The 24389-nt window shown below is 42.6% G+C and overlaps 1 protein-coding gene across 2 annotated transcripts in view; it reads left to right on the forward strand.

Moving 5' to 3' along the window:
• The window catches only part of VRK3 (VRK serine/threonine kinase 3), a 115720-nt gene that overhangs the window by 18438 nt on the left and 72893 nt on the right, over positions 1–24389 (forward strand). For both annotated transcript variants that reach the window (XM_063437322.1, XM_063437323.1), the window contains exons 3-4: positions 1420–1536; positions 17028–17171. In XM_063437322.1, the coding sequence (XP_063293392.1) occupies positions 1420–1536; positions 17028–17171 (261 nt within the window). The remainder of the gene's footprint in view (positions 1–1419; positions 1537–17027; positions 17172–24389) is intronic.

Consider the following 24389-nt stretch of genomic DNA (forward strand, 5'->3'; position numbering starts at 1 on the left):
GTGGACCTGATAACTTCTGAAACTTTTGTGTCTTTATCAAACAACATTGTTGAAAGGGTTGCGTGGTCCATCTGTTTGTTGAAAGTTTGAATAACTCACTTACAAGCAACTCAAATAATTATTTTTTTAAAACATTAATATAAAGGATTTTATTCCCATTAGATATACAGTTATTTATTAAGGCAAATTCAAAAATTTGAAATTTAAGGCCAGAGTTTGGCTACTTTGACCTTAAATTCACTTAGAATTCACCTTGCATTCTCGCTTGCATCAATGAATAACCTTGATCAACTTGGTTAAATAAACTATACAAACCCCTGTTGTGGTTCATTAAAAAATAAAATTACATAAAATGAGGGTTTTAGAAAGTGTGTTGGCAATCTCTATTTATTCAGTGCATTTTCATCTAAGAAAATGCAAACAATATTTGCATGTAAAGCAAGGCTTTTCAGATTCCTAGATTCCAACATTCCTACTGAATAGTAAATATTGTAACAATGTCACATGGTTTATAAATTTCATTTAACTTTACTTAAAGCTAATCTAATGTGAGAGTCTCTTCACCACCACTCGACTCTGTACGTGGGAGACCCTCACTAGTGAGGATCTCCTTAAGTCATTAGCCTCTTATATAGAAATATTGGGGTTATATTGTCAATTGCCAAGTTTCGTCAATAGAATGTGTCAAGTAGGAACCATTGAATCTATCACTTCTCTGTGAGACTCAGTGCCATCTCATTTAAGCAAGTAATCTCACTCTGTCTGTATGACAGCCAGGAAAGTGAAAATTGGGTTATTTATAATATAAGACAAAGCAGATACCCTGTAAACCCCTAGAGCAAGGGATTTGGAATGTTTCTTCAAAACTGCACTCACTGAACTTTTCATATTGAATGACTTATTTATTTTTTAAATGGGAAACTGTGTTGGAGGTAAAAATGTGGATAAGAATAATGAAAATTACATATCTGAGAGTTTTAGAGGTTTACTCCAACCAAAAACAGTGTTTTATTCTAGTAGCCGTAGCTGGAGTAGTCCTACCCCTTAATAATAGAATAAAAAAATAAATGTACGTTATAATAAAGGAACTTACCTGCAATCCCACATAGAGACCATGTCTTCCTGCAATGTGATCCACAAGTTATGGGGTGGACTTGAGCAACATGTGGTGCAGGGCTGTACCACCATTGATCATCTGTGGCAACAGATGCCCAGTATGCACAAAATTAACATTATCCAGCCTCTCATTCCTGGCAGGCTATTGATGCCGCCAGAGGTGGAGTAACATGTCCCCTAGCTAAATGCAGCACTGTGCCTACAGCAGCATGACCACTTAAAATCACCTAAGTAGTCATAATGCGTGGATTAACCCTTTGAGTGAGGAAAATAATGTAAACATATTTTTCTGTCCCACCATAGTTAAGAGATCGCCTGTAAAAAGACTTTCCAGTGCCAGTGCAACACCAAATGAAGGTAGTTGTGCAAAAAGAAGGACCATGGAAAAACAAGAGACGGACACAAGGTCTCCCAGCAACCGTAAGTTGCTTATATTTTGCGTTATTTTTATTTCTTTTTTTATACTAGAATGTGTGTAATACCATCCAATAATACAGCCACAACACTTTATCTTTGACATGAATCACCACCTAGTGCATTGAATAAATCATATTATAAAAATTATATAGGTATATACTCCTCTCACTTCCAATTCAGTGGTGTCATGTCCTAATCTTTCTGGGTGTTACTCTTCTGTCTGCTCTCTTCTTTGATTTGCCGTCTTTGGGGAAGCTTCCCCAAGCATGGCAAACCTTCTCTGTGATGGCTAACACAATGCCTTTATTGTTCCTATATTCCCTAGCAGCATCAGCCTGGGAGTTACCATGCGCTGTGGTAGCAGAAGGACTGCCTAAGGAAGAACTTCTTAACAAGGGACAGGGGCACTATAGTGTTAGGTATACAGGTTTATATTCCTATCGCTGTAGTGTTCCTTTAATATACACAAAGCATCTTCTTTGTGCAGGTGTTTTCTTTTGCTGCCTCAGTTCTTCATTTCTCAATTCTTTATTTTTGACGTGCATGACGGTACAATCAAACCTGCAATGCCCCAACAGCATTTGCAGTCATGTCAATGACATATCTATACGATTGTAGGACATGTGATAATACTGCACATTTTTTAAAGCATAAGAGTATATATGAGGGAGCTGGTACATTTTAAGTGAGTTAACGGTAATTTGAAACAAAACGACAGGAGAAAACAGACATATGCATTTAGAGTAGGTGGTATTGCTCTATCTAAACTTGTCGTAAATCAATGCATAGTTTATGTCGTGTGTATAGCATTGGATCCTCATTTTAAGGGAAGAACGAGAATAGGAAGAACACTGGTAAAACAGGCATGTCTATTAGCAGGCTAATCAGATAATCGCTATGTATTGGTTAAACATGAGGTTTGTTTGAAACTTCCACTGAGACTGTGTGAAGGATAAAACAAAAAAGGAGCATATTCTTTGCTGCTAAAACATGAGTTGTGATTACACTAAAGCTTAATAAAGTAAACGGTTAACTCTTGGCAGGCTATGCATTCATGTCTCTATATTAAACAAGACAGCTGTAAGTATGTAGAAAGAGATGGTATAGACCTGGTGAGTGTGGAATATGTGCTGATATTAGGTTCATGCTATGGGACCAAGTAAGGACCACCGAAATGGAGCACATAAGCGAGCTTACACTCCTAACTTAAATCAGAGAGTGTAATGCAAAATAAAACAAAAAACAGTGTCCACATGCACTTGCGCTGCATGGACGTGGTGGTGAGGCGGCAGGCCAGCACCTAATGAGGCAGTGAAAATCAGCCGACTCCCATAGTCGGTAAGTTCGTGGAGGTTACAGGAGAGTCACAGTGGGCTTGAGTGTTGCAGGTTAGGTCTCTTCTCCCGTCCCAGACCCGTGTGATGGCCGTTGTACCCCGCTGAAGGGTCATGGTCTGCCTCCGCATCAGGTTCGCCCCGTCCCTGGGGCTAGCAGTGGGTCCGGCTGCTTCACGCCGTCTCTGGTGGGTGATCCGTCGCTTTAACGGTGGCCGCTTGGTATTAGAGCCACGAGGGGTTCTCGGTGCGGGCCTGCGGGCATCTTTGTGGTTAGGTGCTTGCTTGGTAATGTCGCTTGGAGGTGGTACCTTTCGCCTCGGCGGTTTGCTGCTGTCTGCAACCCTCCGCTGCTCTGCCACTGTAGCTCGGGTGCGTTCCTCGAGCCTCTGGAAAATGGCGCCCAGGCGCTGCAGGGTGAGTTCTATGGAGATGCTGCATGGTTTCTCAAGTGCATGTAGGTTTCATGTGTCTGATGGTGGAGCAGTCGCCATCTTGGATGCTCAGTGCAGGCAGTGCCTTGGTAGTTTGCCGTGTGGAGCACTCTGTCTGCTCAGTAGTGGTTCCTCCTGTGGGGACCAGGATAACCCCCGCTGGTCATGGGGGGGGGGTGTAGGAGTAGGAGTGCCGCAGAGCTGCTCCGGTGTCTGAGGAGCGAGGAGATCGGCTGCTTCTCCCCTGCTCCATGTGCAGTAGGCCGCAACTGATAGACCCGGTCCCCGGTGGGGTATAATATCGATTTGAAGTTCAGGGTAGTCAGCATAAGTTCCCCAACTCAGGGAGTGCCTTTTCTTGAAAGTCGCTGGATGTTTATATCACCCCGAAAACTGTTAATCTCTAAGGAGCTGAGGCACAGCACGTCTGCTCTGCAGGAAAGCCTGGCTCCGCCCCCCGAGCCTTGCAGTTTAGGGATTGTTAGAATGGACAGAGAGGCAGAGAGTTCTTCATTTCCCCTCCTGTCCTTTTTTTTACTCTCCTCTTCTCCCTCACCCTCTTTCTTTTACCTTCTTTCTTTGCTTATGTCTTCTGCATATAACTCCTGTATACACGCTTATTATACATTACAGGGCTCTTTCAATTGCTCCCTATTTTATCTCTCCGATTCCCCATTCTAGATTCTTCTTGAAATGTTTCTCATTTCATGTTTTTGGTCATTAGACATTCTTACTGTTTATACATCTTTTTAAAATGGTAAAGGACACTATACTGCTTATACACAAAATCTGTATTTAGTAGATACACCCCCAATGAAAACTTGCGTGCATTTAATTATACATTTTTTTTATTGGGGGTATATCTAAATACAGCTTGATAAAGCTGTAATTCTCTTTTCTACAGTTTTCATTGAGATGCCAACTTCATTAAAGGGACACTATAGTCACCAGAACAACTACAGCTTATTGGATTTGTTCTGGTGAGTAGAATCATTACCTTCAGGCTTTTTGCTGTAAAAAGAATTCAAACAAAAAAGAGAGAGGGACCGCGCCCCAGGTAGTAATTTATGAAATAATATACGTACAAAGAGAATTTTTCAAATGGTCCACATATAACCTCAAAGATAAAAACAGAGAGGAAATACAATAGTGCAGTTTGTTTTGGTAAATAAGTGAAGTTGTAGAGTGAATTAGAGCAATATACACTCACATTTGATAGAGCTAACCAGGAGCTCTACCGTAATTCACATGTCCATCCAGTGGTTGTCTGGTAGAGAGCCAGAAGAGAAGGAGTTAACCCTAGCAGGTAATTATTGCAGTTTATAAAAACATTGATGGTCTGCAGGAAAAGCAATGCGTTTATTGCAGGGTTACCCTGTCTCTTTTAATACTGACAGCCACTAAAGTTGCTTGCACCAAAATAGTGGAGTAAAACACTATTTCAATCCAATGGTTACAGGTAGTAGACCATTTGATTAGCGTAGCATGCGCACAAGTCTCCCAATAATTAACTATGGAGAAAGCATTGGGTTGGCCGTGATCATCGATCTCAATTGTCTCAGCCAAAGTGGCGGAGAAGAACTCCAAACGCCTTTTAATCTTTTAAAACCTTTATAAATCCTAGGGCACTATAGTGTTAGAAATACAAATTTGTGCTGGGGGCGTGGCCTGGACACGGAGCGAGCTGGACGCGTTTGCTTAGAGCTCCGCTCCGACCGCACCGCAAAATAGCCAACATCAGCGTGCTAACTCACCGACAGTGAAACCCAAGCGTTCTCAGGGATGGATAAGAGGCCCCCCAAGAAGAACCCCAAAAAGGGCCATGACTCTGGCACCTCAGTGGCGGAGTTCTTCGCGGCTCCACGTGCGGGGCTCGCGGACTCACAAGATGGCGGCGAGGAGAGGTGCCCACACGCAGGAACGAGGCCACAAGGGGGGATATCCCAAACTCGGCAGACACGGCACAAATCCTCACCACCCTAGCCGATATGAAAACCTACCTGGCATGGGAGATAGACCGCTCCACCAGGGTACTACGCGGGGAAATCCAGGCCATAGGAGATCGCACCACGAGGCTGGAAACCAGGTTAGAGACCACAACAAAAGCTCACAATCTGGCGATTCAGCAAGTGAACCAGCTGACCTCCAGGATGGCGGCTGCGGAGCTGGCCATTGAAGATATGGCGAACAGATCGCGCAGAAATAATATACGCCTCAGAGGCCTCCCAGAAAATGCGGGAGAAGGTGCTGTAGTGGACGTAGTGACCACCATTCTTAAGCCACTACTGCCGGGATTACCTGACCACCAATGGCACATCGAGCATGCACATAGAGCACTGCGCACAAGGAGGCCGGACGCCAACTACCCTAGGGACATTATCATCAGGTTCCGACACTTCCAGACAAAGGAAGCCCTCCTCAAGAAAAGCAGAGATGCCCAGATCACCTTCCAGGGAGCTGAACTATCAATATTCCAAGACCTGGCACCTGCTACCTTACAGAGGAGACGGGACTGGAGGCCCATCACGGAGGCGCTGAGGGAAGCGAATCAGCGCTATGCATGGGGCTATCCCTTCAAACTGCTGGCGTTTAAGGAAGGAAAAATGCACGTCTTACAACCAGGAGCTGATGCACACGCCTTCTTTGCAGCACTGGGGATCCGAGCACCTGCACATCTTCCAGGCACGGTGACGGGCTCAGAAGACCTTCAACCTCTGGCGGGAGAATGGCAGCAAGTCGGGGAATGAGGTACACGGGACAGATTGCTACTAACATGTTGTGACTGGGGGGGTCTGTGATGTCTACGTTGGGAGGGGGATGGGAGATGAGCTGCTGCTGGTGGACAGGGGGGTCGTCTACACTGAGATGGCGTGGAAGGCAGGAGCCTGGGGGGGGGGGGGGGGGGACACACGCCCCTGATCTGCATGAGACTGTAAGCAAAACGGGGATTCCTTGTTTCTATTCCCTTTTCAGTATTTGGGGGGGCTGGAACGGGCCGGGGGGAGCACTGAGGTTTACAGAAGCATGGCACGGGAAACATTGAGGGAGGGGGCAGCAGGCTGGACACGGAGTGGGCACGCAATTCTACTAGCAGGGCCCCGGTATTCATGAGGCCGAATCGGACATGGCCATGGGGACACTGAATATGTACTCATGTTTAAATGCAGGAGCAGTAACCACTAAAACTGCAAGTAGCTTCAGGGCAGTTGGGCGCATGCATGAGATCATAGGTTGTACCCTATAGAAGGGAAAAATGTTTTATTATCCTTAGGCTACTGGCCATTGATTTGCATGCAAGAGAGAGATGGGGGGATGCACAAAGAAAGGAGGCCCAGACAGGGACGATGACGGGATAAGGGCAGGGATCCCGCCGCCACATAACCCACCTGATAGCAAATCAGAGTAGACTACTTCCTAGTATACTGGCTCGGCCTCCAGGGCAGAATGGGACCTAACACCCTGAGGCAGCACCCGTAGTCGTAGCCAAGCATGTGAACCCTGACAGTAACGTACAAATATCGAGATCCTACAGTGCCTGACCCGACTAGGACCGCCCTCCAGTGGGGAAGGTCTGTCCCTTCGGGGACCCGTTGGCACACTTTAGCCAACGACGACAGTGCCCGCACTTACTCACCCCAGAGCGGTCCCAGGACAGGCCCAACTCCCCGCATTACTAGACGGGACCCGCCCAACTCGCCCCGGGTAAGCTAGGGTCGACAGGCCTAGGCACTAGAGGGGAATCAACGACATAACTCACGACCTAGCTGGACTACGTGACATATAGATGGAACCACCAGGAGGTTACAGACGCATACATGAGTGTACACGGTAGCTAGGGGGATCGCAGAGGCGAAGTGGGACCTTAGGGTATGGTAATAATGGGGGGCGACTTTAATGCCGTACCGAGCCCAGCGGTCAACAGAAGCACTAGAGCAGGCCTACAGAGGTCGCAGGGTAGAGGTGGGCAGGATAGGCTACTAAGCGACTTTGTCAGAAACACCGGCTTGTTGGATGTGTGGCGGGCCCAACACCCTGGGGTGCTAGACTATACATTTTACTCTGCACCACATGGTACCTACTCACGGATCGATTACTTCCTTGTGAATGACACGAGCATGGCTAAGGTGAAGAGGTCAAAAATTGGCTCTATTACGTGGTCAGACCATGCTGACGTCTCCCTAACCCTGGACCACCTCAGCACGGCAGCACCATGGAACTGGAGAATGAGCTCCCATCGGGAGCGAGAGACGGGACGAGAGAGCACAAGCAGAACTACGCGAGAAAATACAGAAATATTTTGAAGAAAACTAAACGGAGGATGTAGCTCCGAAAACCGTATGGGCGGCCCACAAAGCAGTGATCAGAGGCATTTGCATTAAATTGGCAACACGGAAGAAGGCGCACAAGACCAAGGAGGTGGCGAGGCACCTGGAAGAGTTGAAGAAAACGGAGCAAAAACACAAAACTGCACCAACCCCACAACTCATGGAGCGGTTACGGGAGATCAGACGATCCATCTCCGCTCTACTGATGGACGACACGATAAAGGCACTCAACTGGACGAAGAGGACATATTACGAACAATCGAACAAGATGGACACACTATTGGCCAGAACCCTGCGACCGCGACAAGACCGTACACATATCGCCACAATCAAACACAGCGACGGCACGATTAAAAACTCCCCAGCAGACATAGCCCAGGTATTCAATGACTACTATGCGAAGCTATAGAACCACACGCCGACAAATCAAGCATCACAGAACGAAGCCATGGTACATATGCAGAACTTCTTAAAAGAACTAGACCTACAAAAACTCCCGACCACAACGGCACAGCTACTCAATGAGGCGATAACAAGGGAGGAAGTGGACAGGGCAATAGCGGGCCTGAAGGGCAACAGAGCACCTGGACCAGATGGCTTCGGTGGGTCCTACTACAAGACCTTTCGCGAGGAACTTTCACCACGGTTGACGCGGCTTTTCAACGACCTCATGGATGGAGGAAGTACAGAAAACAGCATGTCCCTAGCTAACATAATACTCCTCCAGAAACCAGGCAGGCACCCTTTACTCCCCGACAATTATAGGCCGATATCACTGATTAATCATGACATCAAGATACTAGCAAAAATCCTGGCGGATCGCCTGAACCCTGCACTAAAAACGCTGATCCACCCGGACCAGGTAGGGTTTGTGCCTGACAGACAACTCTTTGAGAACACCTGGAGAAATATCGATCTCATATGGCGCCAAAAGTCCTCCAACACGCCAACGCTACTAGTATCCATCGACGCCGAAAAGGCCTTCGACAGAGTCGAATGGCCATACCTATTTAACCTCCTGACGCACCTAAACTTCCCGGAACGATACACGACAGCAATCAAAGCCATGTACGACCACGCCTCAGCACAAGTCAAGATAGCCGGAGCAGGGCCTAAACCCTTTAAGCTGGGGAACGGGACTAGACAGGGATGTCCCCTCTCCTCACTTCTCTTCGTGCGCTCACTCGAGCCACTACTGCAGGCCATGCGACAGCATCCGCATATCACGGGGATAAAGGTGGCAGGACAGGAGTTCCTTACCTCAGCTTATGCTGATGACGTACTGCTAACCCTCACGGATCCCACAGAATCTATGGCAGCTCTTAGAGGCTTCCTAAATCAATTTGGAACTTTCTCCGGATACAAGGCAAACCTAGAAAAATCAAGTGCCCTCCCCATCGCAGAGGATATAGCAACGCTACAGGAAACCCACAACATCCCCATAGTAAGAGACCACTTAAAATACCTAGGGATACGGCTACCAGGTGACCCGACCAGGATACACCACCTGAATTATGCCCCACTGATCCGGACACTAATGCAAGATATGGAAAAATGGCAGGACAAACCAATCTCCTGGATTGGGCGCATTCACGCAGTAAAAATGAATGTATTACCAATGATCCTGTTCCTCTTCCAAGCGCTCCCCGTGAAATAGCTGAAATCCGACTTGGCTCACCTACAAAAAGCAATTGGCAATTTTATATGGCAAAACCGCCGACACAGAATTTCCAGGAACATATTGTATAGACAGAGGCAAAGGGGGGGTTGGGCCTGCCACACCTCTACTCCTATTACCTAGCGGCGCAACTGGCACAAGTCGCGATGTGGCACACGCCTCTAGAGGTGAGAAGATGGGTAGACCTGGAATCTCTCCTGACGGGGGCCGACTTGCCACAGTATCATATGTGGGTGCCCAGGGAAGATAGACCAATCCTGAGAACTACATGCCCGGCCATCCTAAACTCCCTGAGCCTCTGGGATCAAAACTATCAAACATCAAAACTATCCCCACTGACCCCCCTCCTAAGAAATAGGGCGTTACCACCAGGTATGGCAGCCAGGGAATTTGCAAACTTGGAAACAGCAGGGCTTCAGAGAATTTTCCATATGTATGAGCATAAGAAACTAGTCCCATTTGACCAACTCCAACAGACTACACACCTCACCCCTACCGACTTTTTTAGATATATACAGATACGAGACTATGTCCAACAACCACTTGTGCGACAGGCGGCGACAGGTCCCCTGACATTTTTTGAAAGGATGTGTCTCAACGAAACCACTCGGAAGGGCTTAATAACCACGATGTATACACACTTATGCACAGAAACGAGGGAGTGGGGAGCACTGGCATACACAGAGGCATGGGAAAGAGACCTGGGCGAGGTACTGGAAGGAGAGGAATGGGGGGACATCTGGGAGGCAAATCACACAGTTTCCATATGCGTAACACTACAGGAGCAATCCTATAAAACGATGTTTAGATGGTACACCACACCGGTTAAATTACATTGCATGAGACAAACACCAACAGATGACTGTTGGAGGGGTTGCGGACATCGGGGCACGTACACTCACATGTGGTGGGAATGTCCCAAAGCCCAAGCATTCTGGACAAAAATACATCAATTGGTATATAGAATTTTCCATAAGGCTCCCGACCTGAACCCATGGACGTACCTCCTTAACAGATCCATAGACAACTGGACTAAAGGGGAACAAAACTTACTCCATAAAATTACAATAGCAACCAGAAGAACAATGGCACAAACATGGTTACAAGCAGACATACCCTCCTTACAGAGAGTGATAGGTAACATAAAAGAGGTACACCTAATGGATAGCCTGACGGCCAGACTGCGAGGGACCACACATAAATTTGATAAAATGTGGGAACCCTGGCACAACTACATTTTAACTAGCCTCCCCTGAAATAACGAGCACACAGAACCACTGCAAGCCGCACTGAACCGTCGCATATACCCCCCCCCCTTTTCATCCCATCCTCTCTCTCTTTCTCCACCTATCTCCCTCTCTTCTTTTGATGGCCCACCATCCCTTGATCTCAGGGACTAGGGGTGCGAAGATACTACCCATACACTATAGCAATCTAGACAGACCCTGGCTGACCCAGAGTCGCAACGAATCGGGGACCTGGGAAGGGGCCCTGATCTGAACTAACCACACCAAGAGCAGTATGCCAACATCGGCACACACCGATCGGAACATACGAATACTTGCAGGGGAGTCCCTGAGACAGTCTAGGCCAAACCACTTGCCTAAATAACAATAGGGCCCAGGCCAACGGATTCAACCTCAATACACGAAGTTTACAAGTATGAGTAGGACGCACGGTTCATATAGATTACATACAATATGCAAACCAAGTTACAAGACAGGCACACAGACATGAAGCTAAAGTTATCTTAATGTATGCAATAGAATGTCAAACCTGTCGATTATGTTCGATTAAGTTTTACCTTGTTGATAAAAAGTAAATGGAAAAACTCCTTGACGGACGGGGACAACAATGGCACTAATGTGTTAAAGGCTCTGTCACAGACTACCCTTGTTAACTTGTGACGATGTACATATTCCTGATATACCCGATGGCTTCTGCGTAAGCCAGTAAGCCAATGTTATGTCACTTTGTCCGCCAAGATGGAAAAATAAAGAATTTAAAAAAAAAATTAATACAAATTTGTTTATATATATATATATATATATATATATATATATATATATATATATATATATATATATACAAAACCAAGATTCTGTATTTTTATATATATATATATATATATATATATATATATATATATATATATATATATAGAAAAAAATGTACAGTACCTTGCACTCAGGCTGCCAGTGGATTCCAAAGTTGTCCAAAAAATGTCCAAAAAACCGGGTGCATTACCAGGGCTGTGTATCCATATATCAAAGAGATGTGGCTGCACTCACGGAAGTTTCTTAAAACTTAACTTTTATTTAATCCATAAAACCGATCGACGTTTCAGTCCAGCATGTGGACTTTCATCAGGATCATATATGATCATGATGAAAGTCCACATGCTGGACTGAAACGTCGATCGGTTTTATGGATTAAATAAAAGTTAAGTTTTAAGAAACTTCCGTGAGTGCAGCCACATCTCTTTGATATATATATATATATATATATATATATATATATATATATATATATATATATATATATATATATATATATATATATATATATATATATATATATATAAAAACAACGAATCTTGCACTCCATCTGTCCAGTAGTTCAATGCCCGGTGCTTGTCAGCCAAAATATACAACAACTTCCAAAGATAGCACTCCAAGGTCTTGATAAAAATTAACTTTTATTTTCCTTGCTAAAACGACAAAGTGTCAACGTTTCAGCCTGATCCCCTCAGGCTTTCGTCAGGACATACTGTGCAAACACAAAAACCCCACATTATATACCTTAAATAAAATGTTAACTCACCACACTTGTGACACCTCTGACTCCATGGACGCCCGGACCGGGACTGCCGCGGGCTACCCGACGTACGTCCGCAGCCGCACGGCGTCACGCTCAATAACGCGGCCAAGGGTCATCACCATGGTGACCTATACTAACATAAACAAACCACATATGGGTCTCACAGTTAAAAGCAGTACACACAGCTGCTTCACGCTAGGGAGATGAAAACAATAATTTCGATCGAAATAAACCACACTGGCAGTTCAAAATGCTGGCTACTGAACTAATGTCCACATCAAAAAAATACATAATAAACTTTTAAGTCACTAAGATGCAAAATAACAAAATTTAAAGCAACTATGCAGATGCAAGATCAGACCTTTCACTTCAAGGAAATTAATGCCATATACCTAAACAAATTAGGCATAATGATGACTATGTCTGAACTGACCGTTATAGGGGAAAAAGGGAAAATCACCTAACTAGTTTGTTAACATATTTGATTTATAGTTCACATGGCACATTATGAATGGGACTGAAAATTTGAATGGCGGTAACTCATAATGATCCCCAGTAGTTTCAATAAGTTCCGCCTTAAGTCAAGGAATCACCAATCACCCAAACCGCATAAACAGTGCCCCACTCATTGCCAAAGTCTATCTGCATACCAACATTATATCAAATATAGCATATCGTCATCGTGATGAAATGAAGTTCAGGGATGAAGAAACAATGTTATAAAAGAAACAAACAAATACAAATACAACACCATTTTTATGCCACCATGGGACCCAAGAGAGGATGCCTGTCCCTCAGGGTGGGCATCCACTTCTCACCCCATATTTGTGGCTTCTTATGTGGGTAAACGTAGTTTTAAGAGAAACATAGGTGAATATGTCTAACCCACAGGGTGGACATCACACACCCCATCTCATCCATACTACTTAGATAGTATCCCCACTGGATTTGTTATAGAAAAAAACGTTATCCAATAGTACTTTCAAAAAAAGGAGAAAGCTTGTTATAAAAATGCAGATAGGGTATATTTCTCATTTAAACCTTCAGGATATACTGTTCTCAAGGTCCTAATCCAAAATAGTTCACGTTGTAACAACATTTTCTTGCGATCCCCTCCCCTCCTAGGTGGTGGTACATGATCAATTGCCATGAGTTTTAAAGTCGGTAAAGTGTGGCCTTTCTCCAAAAAATGTTTGGCCACCGGCAAATCCGATTTCTGGTCTCTGTACGCCACTCGTATGCTGGATCTATGGTTACGAATGCGTTCTCTCAGGGGCAGGTCGGTCTTACCAATGTAAGTGAGCCCACAGGGACACGTTAGCCTGTATACTACATAATCCGTGGTACAAGTTAGTCGGTCCCTGATGATGTACTTTTTTCCTGTATGTGGATGAGAGAAGAATTTTCCCGATAGCATGTGTCCACACGTGACACAGCCCAAACGCTTATAACAACCCAGGTTCGAAGAGCCCTGTTTCTGCTCGTAACAGTGTATCGGATCCGTCTTGACTAATAAGTCTTTCAAGTTCTTATTTCTCCTATAGCACATCATGGGTCGTTGACGAAATGGTTCTGGTAACGAAGTGTCATTTCCCAAAATTCTCCAATTTTTCTCAATCATCTGTTTAAATTTTAGGGAAGCTGTAGTATACGTGGTTGGAAAAAAACAATCTTTTTGTTGATGAAGCATCTGGCTCGACTTGTGTTGTATGGCACCTATCCAGGGCTTTACGTAATATCTGATCACTGTAGCCCCGTTGATGAAACTTATCCCACATCATTTTTAATTGTTCCTCAGCTTTATTTGGATCTGAATTATTCCTCACCACCCTCAAAAATTGTGAATATGGTAGAGATTGTTTGAGGGCATTCGGATGGAAACTGTTCGCCTGGAGTAAAGTATTGCGGTCAGTAGTTTTTGAATAGAGTGTGTATGCCAACTTGGTACCTTCTCTCATAACCCTTACATCTAAGAAATCTACTGTATATGGGTCTACCGTCATGGTTAATTCTACATTCGATGTACATGAATTAATGTATTGGACCATGGATTCTGCAGTCCTGTTGTCTCCCTTGATGATCATAAAGATATCATCGATGTAGCGGCCGTATAGTAGGATGATATCTTTAAAAGGCTCCAATATGTATTGAGTTTCAAACTCAAACATGAATCCATTCGCATACATTGGAGCCATGGCCGCTCCCATGGATGTTCCTGCTGACTGTCTGTACCAATCAAATTCAAAACGAAAGTAGTTCTGTGTCAAAACCAATTCCAGAATTTGCATGACGTATTCAATTGGAGGACCCATATACTTGTCCGAGGACGAAAGAATCCATTCCATGGCCTGGACTCCCCCTGAAATATAAATAAAATCTCTAAACAAATTTGTATTTCTAACTATAGCGTTTCTTTAAGTGTAACTCGTTCTACTCTCTCTACTCATTATTACTCATAGAATAGTTCTACCAATGGCTGCATTATAATCTTCTCTTTGTTATACATGTACTAAAAAAAGCAGAATAGCTTATTGGTATCTCTGATGCACAAAGTAACACAATGTTAGACCTGCACAGCTCATTAATAGATTGATAAATATGAAAAAGAGTATTTCATTCTCCTCCATTTAACTTAACTGTTTGCTGTATTGAAACATTTGAAATAGTGACGTTGAGGATATATTACAAAGGCATGTGAGTAACGTTTAGAACAAGCATATCAAACTTGCGGCCCACAAGGACCATCTTTGCGGCCCAGCGAGCCGCGAGTACATGCTGAGGTTATAGCAGAGTAGGCACCTGCTTTCCCCACATTGCAGGTGCCTACTCTGCTAAAGCTTACCCGGCCATGGAGGAGGGCCTGCGAGGGAGCTCAGACTTACTGCTTCTCCCTCACGCGCGTCATTTGTAGTGAAGTTGGGCGCCGGAATATGACGTCATATTCCGGCACCCGGCATCACTAAACTGCGCGAGGGAGCAGGTAGAAGGACCCCAAGGAGAGGCCCCACATCGGCTCCAAAAGGTAGGGAGCAATAAAGAAAAGTGTGTGTCTGTCTGTCTGTGAGTATGTGTGTGTGTCAGCGGGAGGATCAGATTTGGCACAGGGTGGTAGAGAGTGGTGCTGTGGTTTAGTAGAGGGGGGGGGCTGGGATTTAGGAAAGGGGGGTGCTGTAGTTTAGTAGAGGGGAATGCTGGGGTTTATTTTATACTGTACTTTTTAAAATAAACTTACGTTTCTATGAAAATGTTTAATTTTTTTTTGCGGCCCACATAAACTTAAACCATGTTTATGTGGCCCGTGCCAGACTTTGAGTTTGACATGCTTGGTTTAGAACATCTACACCTGATCCTATCCATTGCCTGTACATATAGGTTTTCATGTTCTCATCCATTCATCTGAGACAACGTCATAGCCTAAGGAGTTGGAAATATGCCACCCAGCATGAAACTAACTGAATGGTATTTAACCTCATTGTACATGTGCTGGAAATGTGTCTTGGAATGGGTAAATAGCCAGTTCCTGCAAACATAGCATAGAAATGGAGACTGTGCTACTTTATCTCAGTAGTTGTACTTTCTTGACAAGCAAGTGTAAATTATACATAATAAAAACACAATTACTGGAATTCTCCAGATGCCATAAAATAGCTATCAAATTGCTAATGCTTGGTGTGGATTTATTAATACAAATTGGATCTGTGCTGTCCTTAATCTATACATTAAACTGCTTCAGTAAAGATGAGAGTAGGTGAACTCACATTTCACCTTCTCCTGAAACATGTTAGTAGTTTTGATTTCTATGTCTGTGGTATGCCTGTCATCTTGTCTGTCTTCCTTGTGTCAGGGCTTCGAATGGTAAGGTAAATGGGAGTATTTGGAGACTGGGAGCTTGTGCACTTGGATTAGGCCATACTAGCATGTGATTATATATGCAAACAAAAAGACAACAGCAGCATACTCAAAACATCGGATGTGCCACATCTGCAGTCTGTCAACAGCTCTAAATGAATGGGGAATAAACATGCTGTCTGCTGAGTGTATTTGTTATGTTCTATACATGTGTTTAATGATTGAGTGCACCATTTTATGTTGTGATTGGCTGGCACATACCATAAATATGGTTTCCTTGGTAGTAATTTACATTTACCACAAGTGTTCTAACAAGGTATCCTTGCCTTGTTTGTAGATGTAAATGGAATATGTTTGGTATGTAAAGTAGTTGTAGCATTGTCTTTCAGGTCACATTGTAGTGATTAAAGAGCCAATGATGAGCATATTTTGCACAAGAGCCATTGAGCAGATGATTAATTGGCATGTCTTAGCAAGCATTGTAGACTTTGTTTGTAAGCACACATCTTTCAAAATCATGCTCAACACTTTTTTAATGAAAATAATGATTGTGATATGAGTTTCTAGATAATGTTATATAATCAAATAAAGCTGTGCTATTTTCTTTTCTTTACGTGCTCCATTCTTTATGCCCCTTGTATCTTGATAATACTCCCGCCCTTCGCACTTGCCTTTATATTTATTATATCTTCTGCCTTGCGGACAATCTCACCATTTTGTTCACTCCTGTCCATGATGTGTGCCGACTGATGGTTTATAGATAAATTAGATTAGCAAATGGAACTTTGCTTAAGAACCAAGATTTGCAAAGTTCACACTCTCCATAATAAGAAATAGTCTATATATATATATATATATATATATATGTGTGTGTGTGTATATATATATGTATGTATGGACTATTTTTCATTACAGCGAGTGTGATGTATATCTAGATCAAATAAAAATGAAGGAAATAGAGGTCAGTATTTATCTCTCACAGTAGTTGAAACATGAAGGCTTTTGTAATTTGCTTATATGATTACATGCAAGCTTGTTTTTTTTTTTCCAAAAGGTCAAGGAAGCCCCAAAGGCAAAGGAATTAAACACGTCAAGATAGAGCCAATACCAGAGAATGAGATTCTGACTGACAACAACAACACAAATTGGGTCTTAGGCACTCTCTTTACAAATGGTGACAATGGAGTCCTGTATGAAGGTAAGATGTTTTCACTTACATTGAACGTTTGTAGTTCTGAACACAGTCATTAAAACCGACAGCAGTAAAACATAAAATTTCAGATAAAACATAGTGCTCACCTATGAAATTACTTAGAAAATATATACACTGCTTAAATTTAAATTAAACTTTTTTTAAAGTTCAGCATAGGTGGTATTTGGTACCAACTAGAATGGCCAAGATATCGGCACTTAACTCCCAAGAGACCAATTAATATTGACCATCCATTCTTTGATAGCAGTGAAAGTACTAATTGCTAGATTTTGGAAACAGACAACAGCACCAGATATGAAACAGTTTACAGCCCAATTGACATTTCAATTGGAAATGGAGAGAGGAGTCGCATATTCAAATAATAATCGAATAATAACAGTAAATATATACATCACTTGGATAAGTGGATAACAATGGTTAAAGAGTGTTTTCATTAATGATGTATGTGATAATACATGTTTAATTTCTAACAGCCTTTCTTTAGTTCTTATTCGGATCCAACCAATAACTGTAGAATTATTTTTATGTATGTTTTATATGTCTTGTCATGTGAGAATGTATTTGTCTTTCGGTATTAATCTTATTGAATACCTTTTTTTTTTTTTTTGCTTGTTTGGTTTTTTTTGTACTTGAAAATTTCAAAAAAAAATTTCAATAAAGAGAAATTTAAAACTAAAACATAAATTACTTAAAGGAACACTAAAAGATCAGGAATACAAGCATGTATAGGAAAGTATTGGATTGGCTGATCATTTGAGCCAAGGAGGCGGGATGGAGTTGCCCTGTCTAATCAGCATCTCCTCATTGAGATACATCGAGTCATGCAGAGTATCTCCATGCAAAGTGTGAAGACGCTGAGCGTCCATGCAGCACTGACCCAGGAAGCGCCTCTAGTGAGTGACTGCCACGGCAGGTGTCTCTAGGCAGCAATGTAAGCAAATGTGATAATCCTAAGCTCTGTTTTCTTTAATCTTTCAGTTCAGAAAAGGCAAGCCAGTGCAAACATTGCAAATGAAGAGGAAAAGAGAAATATTGTATAATTTCTCATTTTCTGTGTATACTTTCTCTATGCAGACTACCAGGTGCAACAATTTTCCTTTGTCTGCAGGACATTTTTCCTGTTTACACCCTTCCCTAGTTTTGTATTGCACCTGTCTTTTTTGTTTTAAATAGTTGCACTGTCATTGCATAATAAAGGGGTGCAAGAGAGCGCCTTTTTGTCCAACAAATTTTTATGACCCTTTCATGTATGACAACCATTCACATGTGTTTATTAAGTAAAAAAAAAAAAAGAAACTTTCTTTATTGTTAACATCTTTATTCTAATTAAAGATATTCAAAAAAAAGTTTTTCAATGTAAATACTGACTTTTCAGGCAAAAGGTAGTGTTTACATTGCTGTCTGGTAACACCTCTAGTGGCAGTCACTCAGACGGCCTACATTAACCCCTTAAGGACGCATGACGGAAAGTTTCTGTCATGCTGATCCTACCCTTAAGGACGCATGGTGGACAATTTCCGTCATGCAGTATTTATCCAGTAGGGTATATTACCTTGCTAATAACTATGAGCTCCCCTCCCTCACCTGGGTCCAGATTTAGTGACCCTAGACTGACCGATGCTCTGTTTGCAGAGCTCAAAGTGAGCACTGCAAACAAGCATTTAAATTGGGATTTTAAATCCCCACTATTACAATTCGGTGTGATCAGGGTTAAATCCCGGCTCACACAAGGGAGTTCCAGGTATCAATTCAATGGAAACCTGGGGCTCCTCTATATCAACTGGGGACATTTTTTGTGACCCCAGCCTTTTTGATTAGCTACATGCAACGCTGGCAGTCAGCGCGGCATGTATCTGCTTAAATAGGCATTTAAATACCTATATCTAGATTGTGGTGTAAGCAGTGTTAAATCCTTGCTCACACCAGGAAACCCAGGTATCATTAAAAATCTGGGGCTCCCCTCGGTCATCTGGGGTCGTTTTTAATGCCCCCAGACTGACATCTGAGCTGCATGCAGAGCTCAAAGTGAGATCGGCATGCAGCTGTTTAAATCCCCATAGAGCACAATGCAGTGTGAGCAGGGTTAAATCATTAGATACCTGGGGCTTCCCTCTGTCAGCTGGGGTTATTTTTAGTGGCCCCAGGCTTTCTGATGAGAGTCAGCACTGCATGTAGCCCTTTAAATCTACAAAGAACAAGCTCAGCTACAGTCATTTTCTCAAGTGATCTGGTGCTTGGGAGACCCCCAGGGTCCATTCTGATCAGTGCTAGGAATTTTCAGTTGCCCAGAACACTATTAAGTGTTCTTGAAGAACACTTAATAAGAATAATATATATGTGAGATAACATTAAGTGGTCTTGCTAGGCAAGAACACTTAATAATAATAATATACCGGTATATATGTGAGATAACATTAAAGGGACACTCCAGGCACCCAGACCACTTCTGCTCATTGGAGTGGTCTGGGTGCCAACTCCCACTACCCTTAACCCTGCAAGTGTAATTATTGCAGTTTTTCATAATTACATTGCAGGGTTAACTCCACCTCTAGTGGCTGTCTACTAGACAGCCACTAGAGGTCACTTCCTAGTTTGTAGCACAGGTTTCCTGTGCTAGAGCGTCGCTGGACGTCCTCACGCTGTGTGAGGACCCCCAGCGTCGCTCAAAACCCCATAGGAAAGCATTGAAATGATTTTTCAATGCTTTCCTATGGGGAGACGTAATGCGCATGCGCGGCATTTCCGCGCATGCGCATTAGGTCTCCTCGGCCGGTGAGCGAGATTAGTCTCGCCCACCGGCCGACGTAATCACTAGGAGGAGCGTCGCGGAGGCGGAGACAGCGGCGAGGGACATCGCCGCTGTCCCAGGTAAGTCACTGAAGGGGTTTTCACCCCTTCAGTAACCGGGGATTGGGGGGTGGGAGGGAGAGGGACCCTCCAGTGCCAAAAAAACGGATCGTTTTCTGGCACTGGAGTTTCCCTTTAAGTGGTCTTGCTATGCAAGAACACTTAATAACCAAATATGTAAAATACACAGGAAATTATAATAGCATAATACCATATTTATAAAGAGATGGGGAAGACAATAACTAGCACAAAATATCGGTCCTGTCTGCAGAATTTGCAATATGCAAATCTACCTGAATATGCAAATTAACTAGCCTTGCTATTCAGGTAGTGCATATTGCTGTTGCTGCCAACAGAGGGCGCTACACAGCTCTATGGCCAAATCCACACACACACACACACACACACACTGCACCTATAATGGGCACAGGGTGACTGAGACATAGGAGATATTTAGGAACCATTGTAAATTATCCTTCTACTCCCAGTGATGGTGACTATAGTCTTGGGAGCAAACACGTGACTCGCAAGCTCTCCCAATCCGTGGTAAACAGAGCGTGAAAAACAGCCATAGTCTTATTTGATCAACCTCTCCTGCTTGGTAACAGTCTTCTGCACCTGATGGCAACCAAGTCTAGTAAAAAGTGTAAAAAGACACTACATCCACACCTTACCTTACTGCACATGCGGACTCTGTAAGACCAAGATGGCGCTTATAGGCCTCACTCTCCTACCTCTAGCTCCAAAGCTGGAGATAGCCAGCAACGCTCAACTCCACCTCTGAGCCCTGCAACAGATGCCTCAATGCACACAATACTAAATTAATTAAAAACATCTCTCCTTTCTGACCTCATAAAAATTGCCTCTGATATCCAAGCGATTGGTGACCGAACGGTGCATTTGGAGGAAAGAAAAAAGGAGCTGGCAGTTCACTGGCAGTTCACTGGCAGACACCTACTCTTCTCTAGAAAATACATTAAAATCTCTGGAAGAAAAGGTGGCCGACCATAACAGGCGGAACAATATACGGATTCATGGCGTTACTGAATCAGTTAAACCTCAGGAGCTACCTCAATATTTGCAAAATAGTTTAAAGGCTTAACGGAGAAATGTCCAATAACCCCTGTATGGGAAGATATCCCAGTCAGGAGTGGTCATTGTGAATGGTACCCTAATAAAATTAGAAAAGAAAGAAAGAAAATTGGAAAAAATCTCCCGAGGAGAGATCTACATTGAGGTAAAAAATGGTAAATAGGCTGTGACAAAAATACCACATATAACAATTAATGAGGAAGAGATACCATGTAGTGACGGTAGGATGGCTATATATCTAATAGGTAAACCAACAGGCTATATTTATTTGCCTAAAATGTATTACCCAGAAACACTCATATCTGTCAATAAATGGCAGAATAGTACTAATGGTATTATCCAAAATACAAAAATTGATACTGCACTCAACATGAAGAAAATATAAAGATTTATTAGCAGAACATTGCCATAGACCTAAATAAAACTCCAATTTCTATATCACGAGAATGAAGATATATAATCTTAAAGTGACAAGTGACAACAAATTACCAAATGCTTAAAATGTGCCTAAAGAGCTAACATTAATAAAATACACTATCAACATTCCTATATGTACAAATCTGTATACCTCAAGATCAGTCACAAGATAATGAGTGAATATTCCTACGGAAATCTCATCCAGTATACAGTAATTCCTGCAGGGAAATCTGATTTGTAGTTCACTAGTTGCTTTGTGTATAGTTCATTCCATTATGAAAAGATAATTCATCAAAGAATGAATTTCAGCAGTGATCATATTTGATGTAACATACATTGGTTGTACTGTATACTATAGTAAAAAATGTTTGCAGCATAAGAATTCAACGTAGCAAAAAGCTGAGAATAGGCAGGGAATATCTCCCTATATTGCCAAAAAAATTGTATATACACATCTGAATTTATTTATTTTTTGACAATCTTTATTTAGTTACATTTCCGTGTCACAGGTGGGTAATAATAATAGGAGTATAACGTTTGCTTTCATCCACACGCAGGTGGTATAATTGGTGAACAAAGTGGAAGCATCAGAACAATAACAGTAAATGTCTGGTATATTCCAGAATGGTGACATGCATCGTTGCTTAGTAGAAAGACAATCATCAGCTTGCTAAACGGTTGTTTCTGACAATCTACAGTTATTTGTATTATAAACTATTATTATCATTATTTTTTTTTCAAATTATTTTCTGTCGTACAAAAGGTAGTAAATATAAGAAATACCTAAACCTATAAAACAAAAGAAAATACGCTCATAGGGGATTAACGTCAAAACATAAATTGCCCCTTAATAATAGGTCTCACTCACAAAATTGAAGTGGTTTTCAGGCACATCAAATGTGTGGATCTTCACGTCTTCCTCACAGTAAGAATGATGAGTATATCATGAAAAAGATAAAAGATGGCATAGTATAGCACTGTCTTAAAGTAAAAAATTTTGCTTTTAATGTTTGCACTTACAATGTAAAAGGTATAAAAAGGCCCATCAGTACAAATCTGTTTGTTCCATCGCTGTAGAGTATAGTAACCCTCAAGTGAATATCCAGCAGGAAAAAACAGGTACACAATAAAATAAAATAAATAAATAAAATACAGTGACAAATAAACAGCTCACTCTACGCGTTTCGTCTGTCCTCCAGACTTCCTCAGGAGTGATGAGATGCTTCAAATGTTCTGTGGACTCCATCTTCTTTTTATGGGGCTTCCCGCCGGTTTTTCGGATCAATTTCCTCTCTCAGCTGATTCCGATCAGCTGTGTTTTGAAAGGTCCGTTTTCATTCTCCATATATGGAGAACATTGTATCGTATAACATTGTCCAGGGAATGTATAGAGAGATAGTTTTTTATATAATCTCTCTATACATTCCCTGGACAATGTTATACGATGAATTAAATGGCAATATACATCAGGATCGGAGTGGAACGCAAGATGCGTTCCACTCCGATCCTGATGTATATTGCCATTTAATTCATCGTATAACATTGTCCAGGGAATGTATAGAGAGAGAGTTTTTTTTTATATACTCTGATTCTGTATTATTTTATTTTTATTTCATGTGCTCATGTATGCTCTCCACTCCGGGGACTTTGTGGTTCCTGCGGGATCTGCGATGAACGAAGTGGAACGCATTTGCATTCCAGCGATATATATGGGACTTCCGCATGACCGACAAGAAGGAGGACACTTCCGGGTTGGTGGAACGCATATGCGTTCCACTGACGTTTTCCGGAACTCCATATATGGAGAATGAAAACGGACCTTTCAAAACACAGCTGATCGGAATCAGCTGAGAGAGGAAATTGATCCGAAAAACCGGCGGGAAGCCCCATAAAAAGAAGATGGAGTCCACAGAACATTTGAAGCATCTCATCACTCCTGAGGAAGTCTGGAGGACAGACGAAACGCGTAGAGTGAGCTGTTTATTTGTCACTGTATTTTATTTATTTATTTTATTTTATTGTGTACCTGTTTTTTCCTGCTGGATATTCACTTGAGGGTTACTATACTCTACAGCGATGGAACAAACAGATTTGTACTGATGGGCCTTTTTATACCTTTTACATTGTAAGTGCAAACATTAAAAGCAAATTTTTTTACTTTAAGACAGTGCTATACTATGCCATCTTTTATCTTTTTCATGATATACTCATCATTCTTACTGTGAGGAAGACGTGAAGATCCACACATTTGATGTGCCTGAAAACCACTTCAATTTTGTGAGTGAGACCTATTATTAAGGGGCAATTTATGTTTTGACGTTAATCCCCTATGAGCGTATTTTCTTTTGTTTTATAGGTTTAGGTATTTCTTATATTTTCTAAAGTTGTTTTGAGGATTGAGAGGAATCCTTTTGCTATACCTACACCTAACGAAAGGGAAGTAATTGCTACATTTGTTTTGTATACTGCACCTGGGTGGTCTAAAACCTATATTTTTGTACAAAAGGTAGTGTACTTTTCGTCAGTCAGGGAAAATACATTTTGCATGAGCAGATGGCATAACCCTTACAAGGTTGAACCCCTGTCATAGCACCGACCCGGCGGCAAGTGCCTTCCCGTTGGGCCCCCAAGCTTGTGAGGCTAGCGCCTGCATTTTCTCAACCCTCTAATGAAGTCAGGATAGTGTCCCAGGTCTGTGCGGTGGTTCCCGCCCCAGTTCCATCTGGTAAGAGCTATGGATCTAGCTGACCTTGGTCAGTATGTTGTCTCTGGGTCACCGTCCTAGCCTCATCTGTATCCGTCGAGGGTTATCCCTTCAGTGGTCTGAGCTATTTGGGGTGTCCTGTT

This window comes from Pelobates fuscus, chromosome 12 (assembly GCF_036172605.1).
Source record: "Pelobates fuscus isolate aPelFus1 chromosome 12, aPelFus1.pri, whole genome shotgun sequence".
NCBI classification, from domain to species: domain Eukaryota; kingdom Metazoa; phylum Chordata; class Amphibia; order Anura; family Pelobatidae; genus Pelobates; species Pelobates fuscus.